At 44.1% G+C, this 18037-nt stretch overlaps 1 protein-coding gene across 2 annotated transcripts in view; it reads left to right on the forward strand.

The window, feature by feature from the left end:
• Positions 1 to 3362: 3362 nt before the first annotated feature.
• The window catches only part of kirrel3l (kirre like nephrin family adhesion molecule 3, like), a 32753-nt gene continuing 18078 nt past the window's right edge, over positions 3363 to 18037 (forward strand). For both annotated transcript variants that reach the window (XM_034127400.1, XM_034127401.1), the window contains exon 1: positions 3363 to 3877. In XM_034127400.1, the coding sequence (XP_033983291.1) occupies positions 3838 to 3877 (40 nt within the window). In that variant the 5' untranslated portion in view covers positions 3363 to 3837. The remainder of the gene's footprint in view (positions 3878 to 18037) is intronic.

Consider the following 18037-nt stretch of genomic DNA (forward strand, 5'->3'; position numbering starts at 1 on the left):
GGGCAGAGGACATGGATTTGATATGTGGCTGGAAATAGTCATATACACTGCAGAGAGAGCCGCGGGTCCGTGTTCAGCTTTAATGGCCCTCCTCCTGCTCGTCAATCACACATAAAGAAAATGCTTAATTGCAAATTTCAAACCAGTGCAGTGAACTGACGTCATATTATTGGAATGGGAGAGAGGAGACAGGTTTTGAATTGCTTGTGAGCTGGGCAGATGGATACCACTGCCTAGCAAAGGTATATGTCCTTATGAGTTATGAGCTTGTAGCGGGATTTAGAGTTATGGTTGACACAGATCAGCTCAACATTCAATATCACAATTACAGTAAAAGCTGGTGTAATGTTTCTCATATGGATAGCAGCATAAACCTTAGACCCCTAGAGCCACCCTAACACTGAAACAAAGACATACGCCGCAGTGTATAGAGTAGTGTTAAGTTAATATTCATCAATCTAACAGGCCATATTTCAAATCACAACACAAAGCTTATTTTTATGATACAGATTCATTTAGGGGTAACTGATTTGTGTGTGTTTTAACAATACATGATGATATGATTTATTGATATGCTTATATAGAATGTATATAATGTATGCACAATGTGTATTTTCATTGAAAACTATGCAGAGTTTCCCATAGCAGTAGAAGATTTTGAAACAAAACAAAGCTCACATTCCTCAACCTCTGGCTTAGTTTACTTTTGAGGAGAGAAATGTCTCCTATTTCCTGCTGTAGATAATGAGGTTGATTTTATTCAGTTTAATATTCATTCACTCTAAACACATGGTTTGTGTCTGTATGAATACATTTCCCTCCACTTGAACGTTAGATCCTCTTTCCAGATAGACAAGAGAGAAAGCAAAGCGATTGTTATTTTAAGGGCCCAGCATGCCGTTCACCACGATTGACATCTCTTTTTTAATTGACCCCGGGTCAAATAGGGACTGGGATAATATTTTGTTAAGTTATTCTCATTTCCCTATGAATCACATTTCCATATATCTCCACTTCATGCCTTATTTATTACCTCCTTACAATTACCATGCAAACGACGTCTTAACTGTCACCCCTTTCTCCCTCTGAACAGTTTAGTAAATATCAAACCATATTTATTATTGATAAACCCACAGCTGAAAACCCCCTTTTTATCTATGAATTATTCACACACTCAAAAGCTTAGGGAGTATGGGCGCCCTCCATTTGATGCCATGGAGGCCAGCATAATTAAGAATATTGGCTCAAGCTGATGCTTGTGCATGTATCTGTTTTGCCCTCATCTGTCCATCTGTGTGAGCCCGTAGGAGATCATACATTTCAATCCCTGCATCACGCCCAGTGACAGACTTTACACAATGGATGCTGATTTTATTATCACAGCCCAACTGGTGAGGGCCCCCTGCTGTTTTACTGTCCACACAAGCCCCTGCCGTCAGTCACTCATTGTTGATTTCACACGTTCACACTGCAGACAGCAAACCCACACACCCGAAAACAACACAAAGCATAATTTGATTTTCTAACTGTCTATCTCCAACATTCAAACCCCTACTCACAACCTAAATCGCATTCTGACATATGTAAAATCTTCCCTGACACAAACACACACACATTCAGACACGCTCATTTGCCCATGTGCTCACTCACACTAACCTGGGTTGGCTTCCCAGCTGTGCAAGCTGTTTCTTCCATCAACATGTGTTTACTGGCAGGGGACCCTTATGTTTGCATTACGGGGAGGCAATAAACAGGAAGGCCAGCCCGGGGGTTTGAAAACTACTGTTTGGGGGAGAACCCTCATGAGGAGTGAGCCCTAATCATTATGCACTTCAGCCTTTAATTAAATGCAGCATAAAATGTCAAAAGACTAATTTTTGTGGATGATGTTTTCTAAAATCCACACATGCTGAAGTCCTTAGTGTCCAAAACCGCACACTTTGATGAATTTTTTACAGTCTTGTGGAGCACTTACCACCTGGTTGAGTTAACAGGGCACATGTGTGTTTGTTTTGTGAGTGTGAGTGTGAATGGGGGATGTTAACATTACATTAAGGCGTTGCTTGCTACAATACACATACAAGTGAAAGACTGATTAACCAGATGACTGCAAGGCCTATTATTTTTGGTTAATCAATAGACCCTTGAATAACTAATGAACAACATCAAAGAACAAGCCTATAAACAGCCACGGGCAAGTGATAGACTGCACTGTTTTCATCTCTTTATGAAAGCCTTAGCTTTTGCTGAAATATGATAATGATTCTGTTCTCTGTTCATTTTAGCGCTCACCGTATGACAATGAACAAAAGGCTCTTTTTAGATCAAACTGCACCTGAAAAAGGTTTGTTGTGAGTCAACTTCAAAGAAAATAATTAGCAAAAATACGTCTGTGAACTTCACTACATAAACTATTAATATACTTATATCAACTAAAAAACATCTCATTTGTGAGTAAACTGAAATAGCAATACATAGATTGGAGAAAAAAAACATTAGTAGTCTGATGGAAAGCTGTGTAAACAAAAGACAAATGTAGTTAATGCTGACAGTTTTACTGGTGTAAGCCGGTAATTGAAGATTTGTTTTTTTAAGCCTTCAATCACTTCACCATTTGGCAAAACATGTGCTGCCAATTCTGCTGCAATCTTACTCATGATTCACCTTCGTTAAGTTAGAAATATGTTGGCTGAAGGCGAAATGGATTAAACTGGATACTTTTCGACAGATACATTTATATAAATCAGAAAATTGACCAATGATTGACAAAAGCAAAGGGTTGTCCTGTAACTTCATAATTAAATAGTGTTCCGTCTATACATGATTAAATCACAACCTGAGGTGAGATGCATGAATTTGAGATGTTAGGAGAAAACATTCTGAAAATAAAGGTTTTTAATGAGCTAGTAACCATGAATGGTATTACAATATTGTATTGTTATATTCCCATGGGGGATTTAAATGGCACTTTAAGTAATGTACCTCTACATTACATTAGTGTGTTCTGCAACCCATGGACCAAATCGCTTGTCTATCATTTAATATGATTGAAGTCTCCATAGGCTTCTCAACCCAAATATGCCAGGGCAGACATTTAACTCACAATAAGTGTTTTAAATACCCTCCCATGACGCCCAGTCAGCCAATCGGGGGGCCCTGGAGGTGGGGGCCGCTTGGCCCCACTGGCAAGCATCTGATCGAGGGGCTCCTCAGACTCAGCTCGGGCAGAATTGGTGTACCCCTCCCTACCAGATGACTGTCAGTGCGCATTTCCTATTGGCGAGAGGGAGTGAGAAGTAAACAGAAGAGACCAACAGGGGAAGAGTGTGTGAGAGAGAAGCGGTGAGTGTGTTACAGTGGGAACAGAGTGAGAGAGAGACTCCAGCGGAGGGGGCGAGAGGCAACTTCACCGGGGTTCATCACTGCGCACTGTCAGGGAGAAGAGATCGCTTTCCAGCGCAGCATGCTCACGCAGGTTAAAAAGTGGACTGTGGAGGAAGCTACTGAATGAGACCCCCGATTCACTAATGGACTGTTAAAGAGAGCGCAGTGAGTGGTTAAAGCTGTGCCGGCCTGACAGGGAACAGATACCGGAGAAGAAGCTGATGCAGTGGGGAAAGTTACCAACTATGGAGATGATTTGTTAACTGAGAGTTTTCAAACTGTTCGGACAACTCAGAAACATTTCCTTAAACTGGATGATATTATAGACGAGTCCCAGTGCACTTGTCCGTCCGGTGAGATCTCGGTGCCGCGGTGGACCATAACCAGCTCAGTCGCATAGACGGAGCGAGTGAATCCCTCCACGCTACACAATCAGCGGCCAGAGCTACAACAATGACGGCGTTATACCTCATATTTTGCCTTATGGCCACAGGTAAGACATGTGTTTGTGTGTTATCATTAAGCATGCATATCTTTATTGATGGAGAAAATATCGCTCCATACTGGCGCGATGCGTCAAGCCATCCAGCGCGCGGTTATAGAGGGGCATGATGTGCTGCAGTGCTACAATCCACTGCTGTTAATAGCCGGTAAATGTTTAATTAGTTTTGAAAGAGTGATTACAACAGGAGGTTCGACTGTCTGCAAGCCACTCCGGGGCACCAGTGAATCATGGCACTGCGTAATTCTGGGTTTCTGTTCTGGTTCAAATGCCTGATCTGTGAGAGAGACTATCTGTGTTTCAGTGGATGGGCATGAGGTTGCGGATGCAGGGCGCACGTACGGAAAGTTGAACCCACATTATTGTTTTACCTGAGGGATTCCTTATTCCGGACTGCAACGCGTGCGAGCGTATGCCTCACAATATATTAGCTTGTTTTAAAATGAGGGTTAAATGCTTTGATGAGTAAGCAGGTGGGGGAAATACAACTAAAGCGCTGAGATTGGAGGCAGCGCCGTGCAGAGCTCCGCATACCATTTCCCTCTCGAAGTTAGTCAGTGGTCCGCAGATTGAGATAATGATGTCCATTAAATAAAAAGCACCGAAGAGGTTTGGCCCGATTTAACGATGTGGACATTATGTTTGCTACTGGGTCGTTATGGTTGGGTTTTGAAGTTGTTTTCTCTTTGAGGCGCAATCCAACACAATCGTGGTTACTATGAACGGTGCGTAAAGAGATAAAAGGGTGCATCATGAGGGGAGCACAGTCTCGCGGGTATATGCGTTTGTGCTGGAGCAAGGCAGAGAGGGAGTGTGAGAGACACCGAGAGGAGGAATATTTGTTTTTTGGGAGACAGGCAGAGGCACAACGCACCTGTATGCCTCCCCCAAAACACCACCACCCCCTGCTGATTTCTGTTTACAGAATCAATTTGCCTACAGTAGTTTGTTTATGAATCATTTGAACAGAAACTCATGTCTCAAAGCATAAACTCAAACTACCCAGTATGTATGTAAATCTGACTAAGAGACTGTTTTAAGGAAGAATGCCACAAATGAACAGCCTTTTGAAAAAAAATGCATTTGTTGCATGTGTGGCTTATAACGATAGTTTTCCTAAGTGTATGTGTATTATCTATGCATCACCATGTGTATTTTAATATAATATCATAATTTATCATCTATGCCTTTTCAGTATAAATATAATCCTTACGAACAAGCCGGCTCTATGAGCAGCTGGTAAAATGAACTCTGATAATTTAGTGCTGTGAATGTCTTGACGCAATTAACACTGAGCAACTGTTGACTTATCAGCATCTTTCAGAGTTGTTGATTAACTAGTTTGTGGTATTAACACTTTAAAAGAAATTAATTAGCTTTAAACATGAGGGAGTACACAACAGCATCACACTGACACAGATCATCTCTGGGAGGGACAAAGGGTGGAATAATGAAATCAAAATCCCTTCAGACTTTTATTTTTCCCTTATCTTCTCTGCCTTTGCCAGAAGCAGCATTAGCTTTCAGGCTCAATCCCGTGCCGTATTTCAACCAGCTTTCAAGATCACAAATGGCAAAGCGTGTTTAATGGCCATTTGTTGTGAGTACATCTTTACCATCAGCCCCGGTTCCGCATGGTTTTGTCATTATTCAAAGCTCGGGGAAGGGACATGACACCAGTAGACCTCCGCTCCCTGACAGACTAGCAACAGCTGGATGTGAAGGGAGCGGTAGCCAGACGGTGGCATATTTTCCCCGACCCTAACACACACACACACACACACACACACAACTCCTCACTCTCACACACAAATAATGAAAATGGTAACAGCTGCCCTAATTAAAACCTAAGAGACCATAGACCTCATTTATTGAGCCTCTCTTACAGTCAAAATGTGGCCACAGCAAGACTTCCCTTTGAAATGTGTGTATGGCATATAACACATTTGTATCTATGTAGTCTTGTACAACACTGATAATTTACTTCCTCAGAAAGTCCCCTGGGCTCTCAGAGGAATTGGATTCCACACTGCATCAGTATTCTGAGTAATCTTCAGTGAGCTCTGCTTTGGAACCTTTTGCATGGGTCGCTTGAGTCTCATCGGGCCAAGTTCAAAGGCTGTGAGCCGAGATTACAAGTTTCTCTCCCTTCCTCTTAAGTCGTGTCGCCACTCATGTCTCACTATAGTGTAACGCCGTGGAAATGTTCCACCTTGCCTCTTCTCACAACTCTTTTGCCTGGCTGAAGAATGTGTGACTGTGGGACAGGGGGACATGAGAGCGTATCTGCTTAATGGGCTGGAGGCGGCTGGCAGACTTTCACCCAAGGTTGAAAGCCTCTTCACACACATATTTAATGCAAGCACACACAGGCACAAACAGAGAAGTGATATCCAGCCGGGAAAGTGATAAGCCCTGACCAAGCCCACTCCTCTCCACCACATCATCCTTCCCTTTCCCATTACCAGAGATTTGTCTTTTCCTCACGCAGCGCAAATATGTTTGTGGACACAGTGCATGGCAGCATGGCCCAAGAGGTTGGTTTTAGGGAAATGTGCATATTTCATGAACTGCCAGTCTTTGAATTTGTGTGCCGGAAGTCAGGATTCATAGCAAAACAGAGTTTAAGATGAACAGGGAGAGGAAGGGGAGTGGTGTTGCAGGGGTAAGACTCGGATGTGCCACCAGTGTCTCAATGATTAAGCTGACAAGCAGTGGGGAAACACTGAGGAAGACTGCTGAGCACCGTTAACCCTTTCTCCATCTTGTTACTCTTGTCTGTATCTCTCTGTCACACAAACATACTCATGCTCAAATCACTCCACCATTTCTATCCCTCTGTCAATTTCAATCCTCTGCGATACAAAGAGATTGAGGATAAAGTAGGTAAAGTGTGAAAAGTTTGCAGCCGACAACCCCAGCCAGCCGATGAGGAGTTTTAGATACGCGGTGCACAATAGTGCAGACGCAGCAGAATCCAAACACAGCTGAGTCTTGAACAGAAGTGTCTTGCATTATTTAGGAGGCATACTCATGGCAAATATATAGATGAATTTTGGCCTACTTTGATTTCCTGTCTATCTGAGCTCTGTGTAATGGTTTGCTGCTGGGGTGTTGTATTGAACATCAAATCTGAGTTTTCTACATTCTCTAGTGGCCACAAAAAAAAAAAGGTAGGGATCCATACATTTGTTGTAACAGTAACTTAACTTATAGTCAATATATGGTTTTTAGTTTAGCATTTTAACCAAACTCAAAAGTGAATGTTTCCTACAAAGCCTCATCCTTTTCCTTTGGAAGTACATGACACAAACACACATATACACACATATACACACTCAAAGGCACGCACAGACAGACAGTAATGAATGATCAAGATCCTAAACAATGGCCTGCTGTTTCTTCTCATCCTGGAGACGTGTCTTGCACGCATGCCATTGTCTTTCGGCCCTTCTTCATAAACAGATATCCTCCCATTTCCCCATCTCGCACACACACACTTACAGTACGTGTACGGAAGGAGAAACTGGAAGGAGAAAGGAAACAATAGGGCTTCATAATGTTGCCTGTCTCTAATCAGCTTTGCCATGCGGGTAAACACAGATAAAGAACTTGGCAGTGTGTCCTGAGGCTTTGTTATCAGCTGTTAGCAACTTAACTGGATGTGTATGCTGGTATGGCTCAACACAGGAAGGCATAGCAAATAGTTTATGGCACTTGGTTTCTTCCAGGATTATTTTTACCTCTACCCGCCCATTCTTTTTTTTGTCTTTGCTTTCTCCTTGTGTCTGTGTCTGCACATCCTCACCTTGTCTTCCTCTGGGACAATCGGAGGATCCGGGGAGGAAATGACAAGGAATGGGACAATGGAGGGGCCGTGTCAGCTTCCTGCCATCGCCTGGAGTCTTCTTCCCCAGTTAGAGCGCAAACGTGTTTATTTTTCTGTTCAAACACACTAATGGAATAAATAGAGAGAGAGTGAAAATCAGGGATTCTGTGCATGTCATTAAAACAGCCCCCCAAGGGAAAGAGTCACGTTTATACTGTAGCAGCTATTTTAAGAAAGACTTGGATTGCATTCATCGCCCCCTAAAATGCAAGTGTCACTTCCTTCTAGAGAGATGTATCACCATTTCAAAGACCCTAAGCCCAGAAACCAACATACAACAGAAAAATTGCAGACATACTAGACCACACATTCATTTTTATTTTCCAATCAATTCCTGCCCTGCAAGACAAGAATTTCATATCTCCTGCCGAGACACAGAAACCAACAGCAAATTGAAATGTATCTTCTGCGTTGCAGCAATATCTGTTCCTGTGTTATCTTCACCAGCCGTGTTCCTTAACCCTGTATTAAAGAGAAGGATTCTGGCAGCTGAGAAGGGGCTCAGGAAAAAGAAAAGTTCAGCTAACAACTGAACATTTATTTTATACTGGATGCTGATTTATTTAACTCCTCTTTAGACTGTCCATATATGAAATGTGATAGTCAGTGGCACTCAGTAGTAAATACAAGCTCTGAAATATTAAACTGGGTGTACCAGGGCTCGTGGCATGTGCGCATCATCCAGAAATGAGACACAAGGAGCTCACGGTAACAACATCCTAAACACACACACACTCACACATACACTCAGAGGTCAAGGGCACACACTAGGGCAGAGGATGATAAGCTGAGATGAGTGTTTGGCATCTTCAGGGCTGTGTGCCCTTTCTGGAGCGATTAGTCAAAGTCCAACTGTCTAATTAATGATGCTCCAGCAATCAGGATATGTCATTTCCTTAACCAACTAGGGGTAAAAACACATTCAAGGAAACAGGAGATGCCTGCTGCTCACTTCATTAGTGACGGAAGCAGCATCCGTACACTTGGGACTACAACTACTCGTTACTTGAAGTCCACTCCTTCCCCCCCTCCTTATTTTCTTTTCATCTCTCCTTCCTGACAGTTCAAACCGCCTGGAACAACACGGCTAATATTGTGTTAGTGACTCAGCCATTAACCAAAATAGTGGGTTGTCTGTTTCTCAGTGTCTTCTTCTTCTACACAATAAAATACTGTTGCTGTAGGAGGCTTGGTAATGGGTTAGAGAAACATATTTTATTTTACAATTCGGACGGGGGCTGAGAACCTCGCCCTGGGAGGTCTGTTTGAAAAGGCAGCCATTTTGCTAGCAACTGAGAGATGTCAATCAAAGCTTATCGATCAAGCTTTTAACTGCAGCTTCCTCAATGGCAAAACATGTTAATGTTATTGAGCTGTGTAGAAACGTGAGGAACAGGGAAGCGAGTGGGTGGGTGGTTGAGGTGGGTGGCGGGTGGACCGGTAGGGTACAGTAAGGTGTGTCTCTTTCCTGCCGAATGTTTGTCCAATGAAAGCCGATGCAGAAACGGCGATGGACTCAGCATGAGAATAAGGGGGAAGGGAAAGAAAGAGAAAGGAAAGAAAAGGTGGAGAGGGGTCAAAGGATTTACTGCCAGGAGCCAGGTAATGGATATGCTCGTATTGGTGTAAACCAAACCTGCTGTTTTTCTTCCTGAAAGGCTGAGGTGAAAAACAACAAAGGTGTTACTGACTGCAACTCTGAGGGGCATTAATAGAAAGTTGATATTCCAACACCTCGGGCCAAACGTTAGATCTCAGGTGTACACTTGGACACGCGAAATGCGGTTGTGTGCAGCAACGTGTTGTGGCTGGGGGGCTTATAATGATGGTGAGGTAAGGAAAGTGTATAGGGGGAGGCTTTTCTGCTTCTGCCACATTCCTGTGAAGCTGCAGCAAGGAGGGCAAGAACACATGGCTAAGTGCTTCCAAAGCTGGCTGAGGTGAACCCAACACCCCTCCTGGAGGAAGCAGCCCAACCATTGTTCCAGCACATTGCACCCGTCTGACGGAGGCATCCTCGTGCTGCCTGGATCCCAGGGGGCTGGAAAGAGAACGAGGCAGCGGCGGAGAGGGACTGATTGTTCCCTGCTCAGACTATCCACAGATGGGGCTACGGCACAGGATGCTGGCTGTTTGCTTTAGAAAGTCCCAGGCGTTTGCTTTGCAGTTGTGGTGTATGCTCTGGGGGATAGAAGAGAGGATATGTGCCAGTGGAGACAACAGCAGGGGAAAGGAAAGGAAAAAAAGAGTAGAGCAGAGCGAAAGAAAGAAAAAGAAGGAAAGAAAGAAAGGGACAGAAAAAGGACCCAGCCTAATATGATGTCAGTGTGAATATAGTGTCAGTGCCAAGAAGGGAAGACAGATGATACAGCCATACAATGATAGGGTAGTTGGGCGAGAGAGTGCTCAAGTCCTCCCCTGTTTCCAAACAGAGACATATAGAGCTAGAGATAATGGAGAAGGGAGGAAGAGCTAAGAGAGTAAGCGAGGACGGGGGAAAACGGAAGGGATGAGATGCAGGGAACCCAGGCTGCATCCATCATGTGGTTTGGTGCAGAAGCCATTTGTACCTATTGTTCTCCATAATTTGTTTTCTCAGAGCCTGCAAAGGGAGGGGTGAAGGGGATAGACAAAGCTGCGGCAGCCATTTATTTTTGCACTAATTACATAAGTGAGACAGCATAATTAGACGTATAGCTAAATAGACAAAAGGCTGAGAGAGATGCACAGAGGGAGATAGACAGGGAGGTGTAGATGAATTCAAATAGATGAGAGGCACAGCCCTCTCTATTTCACATTCAAGAGTGGTAAAATAAGTAAAGGGAATGGAGAAGGATAAAGAGAAAGGAAAAGGGAGAGTAAAGGAGACGGGCTGATGGAAGGGATAAAAGATAAGAGGGAGTGAGAGAAAAGCCCTCTTCACAGGCTGCACTTTGAGGTGCGGCCAAATGCTGCCTGAATAGTCACCTTCTTTAATACACCTGCTCAGCAGGAGGGGGCAGAGAGATATAAGGAGAAGTGGCAAAGAAAAAGAGAACAGGGCAAAAGAGAGGAGAGGAAAGAGGAGACAGATCTCATCTCTGCCTCTTCAGATCAAAGGCAGAGAGTGGCTACAGGAAGTTGTTTGTTGTGGCTAGTTTGGGAGGGTCTCTGTCTGTGTGAGGTCATGGTTTGTCATGGCCTGTTATTTTGCTCAGGCGGTATTACACTGCAGCACAGCCACATGCCAAACCCTCGAAAGTATCACAGGCTTCAGGGACAGTTTGTGTTAGAACTTGTGACGTTCTATGGCCTTGAAGCAGCAGGAAAGCTGAGGACTACATGTAGGTTGTCTGAAAGTTAAAATCGCTACAGAGATTGCACATCTTTTCAAATATCTAAAAAGGACCATGTTCACAGGTATTTGGTTGTTGTGTTACTAATGCATTTGTGCATCTGCTCTGGTTCACGTGTAGGCGGTGCGTGGGTGGGTTGAGCATGTCACCAGTCTTTCAGGACTGTGATACAGGGGGAGATAAATAGGCCTTTAATGAAGCCACTCAATCACAAGCCAGTTAAAACATCTGAGCAAAGATTGAGGGGCAGTCAGGCCTGATCGGAGGACTATTGAAGCCGATGGACGGAAGCTCTTGAGCCGTCACACTTTAGATTAGCCATTCACTGCACTATAGACCTCTGGCCTAACTACTCCTCTGTCTCTTAACAGCTCTCTGAGACACTATAGTATAGCTCCAGTCAACTCCCTGATTGTGCTGGGGAGTTCTTTAAAAGCCAATTTAAACTCAGTCCTTTGTTTAACTCCCCAGGAACTCAAGCTGGGACATACTGTGTGTGTGTGTGTGTGTGTGTGTGTGTGTGTGTGTGTGTGTGTGTGTGTGTGTGTGTGTGTGTGTGTGTGTGTGTGTGTGTGTGTGTGTGTGTGTGTGTGTGTGTGTGTGTGTGTGTGTGTGTGTGTGTGTGTGTGTGTGTGTGTGTGTGTGTTGTGTGTGTGTGTGTGTGTGTGTGTGTGTGTGTGTGTGTGTGTGTGTGTGTGTGTGTGTGTGTGTGTGTGTGTGTGGCGCAGAGCCTAGTCTTTGGGTGAAAGAGAGGGTGTATTGGAGAAATCAATGGCCCAATTCAACCTATTACAGCCATGACTGTTGGTGTAATGGTGTGGAAATGGACAGTGGTCATGTGGATCCCTTTAATGCCTCCAGGCTCGGATCACAACTGAAGCTCTGATTCATTTCCTCCCAGCTTTGATTAAAATAAAATAAAACCTCAGAGGATTTCAAAGACTCTCACATGATGGCAACGAGAGAAGAGATCCTTCCGTTTTGTGCAGGGGATGAATCCTCCATTCTACCAGGTTTGCCGAGGGACAAACCTAACACTGGGCAGCAATTTTCCTCAACAAATAATGACTCCTCTAGTCCTCTCTCCTTCCAGCCTTTGCCTCTTTGATCCCAGGTAATGTGTTAACAAGCAATGGGTTCATGGAATACCCATAACATTAGTGTGTGTATTCGCACCAAGGTGTAAGAGTGTGTGTTTGTGTTTACACATGTGTGGCTTTATGTGTATTTTCGCGCCTACTAATGAATTGCTTTATTTGCCTGCTGAGGTGACGATGGCCTGTCTCTAGCAGGGCATGGCTTTTTTTTCTCTCTCTTCTGTGTGTCGGTTTCAGCCCATAATGGGAAGGGCCCTTTCTCACACTAACACATTAATGAGACCGGTCTAATTAGTGCCTGCGGTTCCATATAGGGGACCCCCAGAATCCACAGGAGCATTGTGAGTTGGCCTTATCAGGGGACCACTCAAAGACAGAGGACCGAGTGAGAAAGTTCACACAAATAGGCAGACCTGCTTGGACTAGACTCAAATTAGTTTCCTTGTTAATTGGGGTAGGAGCATTAAAAAATAAAAGGTGGTGTATTTTCTGATACGTGACCACTGAGATTCAGCTCCTCACCGGTTAGCGCCCTCTCTCCCTCCGGTTGTGCTCCTCCTGAGGGCGATGCAGAAAAATGATTTTTGCTCTCCTTCATCCCTCTCCCTCAATCCAGATAATTCAATCTGCTCAATATCAAATAATCTCTCCCAATTTTCCAGCCCATTTTAACCTTATCGCTCAAACAGATACCTCTGGGGGATGAGCCTCGTTCCACCTTGTTAAAAAGGGAGGGGGAGAGAGAAAGAGAGAGGTAGCCAATGAAAGAGGGATGGCAAATAGCTCTCAGCAGTGCTTTTAAAAGTCTCTCTTTGCTGTTCTCATGGGCCTTATGTGAAACAGCGGCCAAATATGTTGAAAGACAGAAGAATAGTAAGGATCAAGATACAGAAGTAGATAAAGGAAAAGGGAGACTATCTACAAGAAATTAGGTGTGTTTAGGTGTTGTGAGTCGTGGTACTTAAGGTCTGGGGCACTAACTTGGGTCCCACAGCACTTATCGTGCCCCTAGCCATCTCTCCTGGCAGTTAATTAGAATCCAATAAGGTTGCCGCCTGTTGGTCATTGTTCCTCCAGTGTGTTTACCCTTTCCAGAGGCTCTATTCGCTGCTTAATCTGCAGAGAAGCTGAATGTCAATAGGTCAGGCCAAGACTCCAGAGCCCTAAGAGAGAGGGAGAGACCGAGTGAAGGGGGAAGAAGAGAGGATCAGGGGGATGAAGGAAAGGGGTCGTTCCTTCCCTCTCTCAATATTTTCATCTGACGTTCCATTCTAGTTGTTGTTTTTCTGCCTCCTCCCTCCCTTTTGCGTCTCCTCTTCTCTTCTTTTCTTCTCACTTCTAATCCGTCCTCTTGATTGTTCTAAGCTGCTTTCAGCCAGCCCCTGGGAGGGTGGGGGGTTTTGGAGTCTGTTTTAATTAAGATTTAAAAGACGACTCCCTCAAGAAGGGAGATTTAAGAGCAGGATGGACTGAGCAAAGTATATGAATGAATGTAGGTAGGACAGATTGTAGGGAGGGATCAACAAATATCAGAAATCGGTAAAAAGGAGAACGTTTAAAAGCTGTTATTTAGCTTTAGGTGCGCACGCCCCAAACACCCACACATTCACACTCAACGCAGCCAGACTCTGAGGCATTCGAGTGGCTAAGCCAAATGGGATTTTTTTTTTCATTTGTAATCAAGCGGCACAATCTATATAGATTGATCTCAACTTCCTGTGATTCATACCATATCCTGCGAGGGTGATATGGGATCAGTGGTAGCCAGCAGGCAAGCTGAGGGAGTTATCTCCACACTCTGTCTAATGATCGATCATCTCACTAGATGCGCTTAAGAGCCTGTAACGCTCCACTTGTTTATCAGAGCCCCAAACCTGAGGCTTCTTCGTAGATGTGACCTGCAAAGCAAGTCTCATTTTGCAGACCGGCAAAATGAAGAGAGAAAAGAGCTCTTTTAGAGGCACGTCTCAAACGTTTGAAGTTTGCTTTTGTTGTCTTGACCAGACATGTCAACGGAGGGTGAAGTAATTTCCCCGTGTGATGTAATTCCATTTGGGTGGTAATGTCACCAAAGTGAGTGCTAGACGTTACATTAATTAACAGTCTTATCGCACCAGGACAAAAGGAGATGTCTCTGTAGAAGTCTGCACTGGTACTGTTAGCATCCTATGTAGCATTACTACCATCATGAAAACAACAGACATAGTGTGTCCATCTGTATGTGTCACTGCAAAAGGGCGCGTGCTTCGTTTTTTGGTAAAACAGTCACATAGCATACATCTGCCGCTACTGCAAAGGCTACATTCTTCATCCAGAGTAGAACCCCAAAGAAAACACACCCCAAAAAAACAGAGTGCACAATGAAGTGTTTAAGTTCATCAATCCCCAGACTTTGGTGCAGCCGGTAAGGTGTTAAAGGCCAGGCGAGGGTCGAGAGCCCAACCCACAGCATTCTCTGCCATGATGCATCCCAACACAGAGCCACCATATGTCCAGGGTTTCACAGTCAATGAGCCATTCCACCCAGCTTTACAAAGACCCATTCACAGCCAGTTGACTCTGAGGTAATCTGCAATGCCATGGTATGGTTAGGACAGAATGCAGCACTAGCCCAACCGGTGGCAGTTTGAGAAAAACAATGGAGTAGAACGTACGGAGGAGTAAACTAAGTGTTAAGGGAGAAGGGTACGAAGACAAAGAACTTTACAAAGCATTTTGAGCGGATAAACGCAAGCATGATCTCGCCCTCGGCTTGCCGCAGCTCCATCGCTTGCCTCCATCAAAGCCCCTTGAGATTCTCCCAGCGCACCCTGCCTCCGTCACTCACAACTCTGTTAATAAGGCCAGCAGTAAACGCCAGGAAAGATATGCAGGGATGAAAGATCTTCCTCTCATGTTTTTGCTTTGAGGATGCGTTTCCGGGTGTCAAGGGGGGGGGGGAAATGCAGCTTTACAGAGAAATGCTGCATTTTAATAGAAACAATAAACCCATCCGCTTATAAAATAATATTCTGTGTCCCATATCCTGTTGTGTTACAGCTCTGGGGACTTTTGGCGAATAAAAGCCCCCACCTCCACTAAGCTAAAGGTATAGAAGAAGCCCATGTCAAAGAATACAGTGTGAGGAGCTCCTGGGGGAGGGATATATCACACATATATTCTTTCACTGCAGCGATTAATATCCGGGGGAAAAAAGGTCAAACTTGACTTGAAACGGTCCAGTATATCACAGTTACATTGGGAGCCAGCATTTCATACATCAATCCCTGTTGTCATGTCTCATCAGCCTGGTCACACAGGAGAGACCCGCACCGCACATTATCAAAGATTGATGGGATGTCCTAGTTAAAGACAGGGGGGGTGGAGAGATGGCTGGTTGGGAGAGGGAACTTTGAGTTACCCTCTGCCTTTTCAGAGGTGTTGACTGTGGGTTGCGTGGACTTTTACGCCCAATACAAACATCATCACTGTGGTTGGCAAATGTTATGCCAGGCTTCACTACTGGCGACATTAAGACCTGACCCCAAGATATATGGGGGGGGGGGGGGGGGCCTTGCAAATGCAGCCTTTTGAGGTCAATGCTCTCACACCAGATGACTCCCGCTGACTCAGGAGGCTCAAGACGAAGGGGCTAAGCCTTCAATCTCCGCCCTCTTCCTCATCCTCCCCTGTAACGAAAGACAAAACAAACTGACAGAACAAACAGACAGATTATCCTAAATCCTTTTTTTCTCGAACACACAACCTAACCCTCTCTTATATCCACTGTTCACTGTCATCTTACCCGTTTCTTGTTCAGAGTGCTTGCTTAATAATTAATTGATTAATTAGTTAACTCATTAATCATTTATTCATTAATCATGGCCTGATTTTTCTAGAGGAAGCGGCACAATCTGAAAAACCCTGACTTCACATTTCAGTCTAATTATGCTCCTTTACTAATCAACGCTTAAGAAATGGAGTTTCAGGAAATGAGTTTCCCCCTTCCCTTCTTTTCTCAACACAAAGCAGGATGTATTGAGGTCGGCAGGTAACGTTCTCTCCTCCCTTTCTTATGCTCTGGAAGCTCTTAGTCATCAGTAATTTTAAAGGAATGATTCAAGTTACAGGCAATCTGATGAACAGAATAAAAATGCAATGTTAAATGAAAGCTTGCCTTTTCTCCACCTCGTGAAAAAAAGAGAAGATAAATTCTGGTCACAGACTTATAGACATTGATTAATAAATGGCAATTTGAAGGCCGTTTGTACAACAGAGGCGGCTGCATTGTGAATCACACACTTATTGTTTTCACTGGATCTATGGCTCTCCTGGGAGGGGACGTAATTTGTTTAATCGCCACGAGTTATGTTCTCTGGACAGAGAGATTGGAAGATAGGAGAGTTCCGAAATATCTTCTGTAATGTGGAGTGAACAGGAGTAGAGACAAACTTTAAAGAGGTTTAATTAGAAGAGTTTTTGTGCCTTTGTGTTCCTGTTGGATGCAGAGTTCACAACACGGTTCAGCTGCCTTTTCTGAAGAAGCTGTTGTCAGCTGCTGACAAAAAAGAATTATGCATCAAATGAAAGAGAGCACTAGTGAAATGGAGGCAAGTTGGGCATTAACCTCTAAGCTTTAAAAAGCACACATATTAAGCAACACTAATGAGACTCTCATTGAGCTAGCTGTGTTTTATATTCCAACACACACAAAAGCACAGCTATGACTGCAGTGTGCCGCGCTGCTGCTGAATGAGGTTGTCTCTCTCATTCATCTCTCCAGCAGCTAACACTGCACAAGTGAACAATAGTGTAGATGGCCCTTTTACTCTAATGAGATGCATACATTTACAACATTACCACCCTCATTAAAAAATAATAATAATAAAGGAGAAAAAAGTATTAATTATGAAACGCACTACTTCCTATCTTGAAGAGCCATGGGGGTCTCCACTGGGCTCAATTAGGAAGAGTAGGCCGCAAATCCCCAGACTAAATTAATTGACACCCCAGGGCATTAGGCCCAGAGTCCCAGTACAGAATCTATGTAGAGATTTCCTTTGTTTTCATTTCCACAGCCTTTTAGAACAAGCAAGAGAAGGAGGCAATTTTAACATGATCTCTTCATTGTTTTATGGATTAATAATCTATTATTTATTCATGTCTGTATTTGTTCACTTGTCATATCTGCAGTTGGTTATGAAAATATTTGCTTTTCTTTTATCTTTGAGAAGCCCTCCTGTCACATGTTCCGCACCATAGCTGTTTTATCCACTGTGTCAATTGTGAGTACACAAAAACAGCACAAGAAGTTAATGATTTAAAATCACAGTAAATTATACTAAAAGCCATTCCATCCAAACACTGGGAAAGAAAGGGGGGGGGGGGGCAGAGAGGGAAATTGGGATACAGAGAGAAAAAAGGGAGAAATACAGCGAGTAGCAGAGGGGACAGAAAAGGGCTGGAACTGTGACACAGATCCAGCCAGCAGCTGTCTTGCAGTGAAAACACCGGGGGGTAAGCAGGAATGACACGGAATGACAAGACTAGCTCAATCAACATCTTGTCAACACTGCTGGCTGATGTGTACAGACAATTTCATACCGCTACAACTGGCTCCCTCCCCTTTTCTCTCCTTTTTTATATGGCTTTTTATTTCCTGTCCTCCTGCCAGCCAGCCAGTCACTTGCTATCTGTCTACATGGAGTCAGCTCTCAGCTCTTTGGCTGTTGGCTTCAGAGTGGGGTGGGGAGTGGGGGGTGGGGGTGCTGTTTAAAAGCTGTGCTAGAATTATACTCAGAGATGCTTGTGCCCACTACAAACCCTAAAGATATGGAAGTGTGACGGTAAG

This window comes from Trematomus bernacchii, unplaced genomic scaffold (genome assembly GCF_902827165.1).
Source record: "Trematomus bernacchii unplaced genomic scaffold, fTreBer1.1, whole genome shotgun sequence".
In the NCBI taxonomy this organism is placed as follows: Eukaryota; Metazoa; Chordata; class Actinopteri; order Perciformes; family Nototheniidae; genus Trematomus; species Trematomus bernacchii.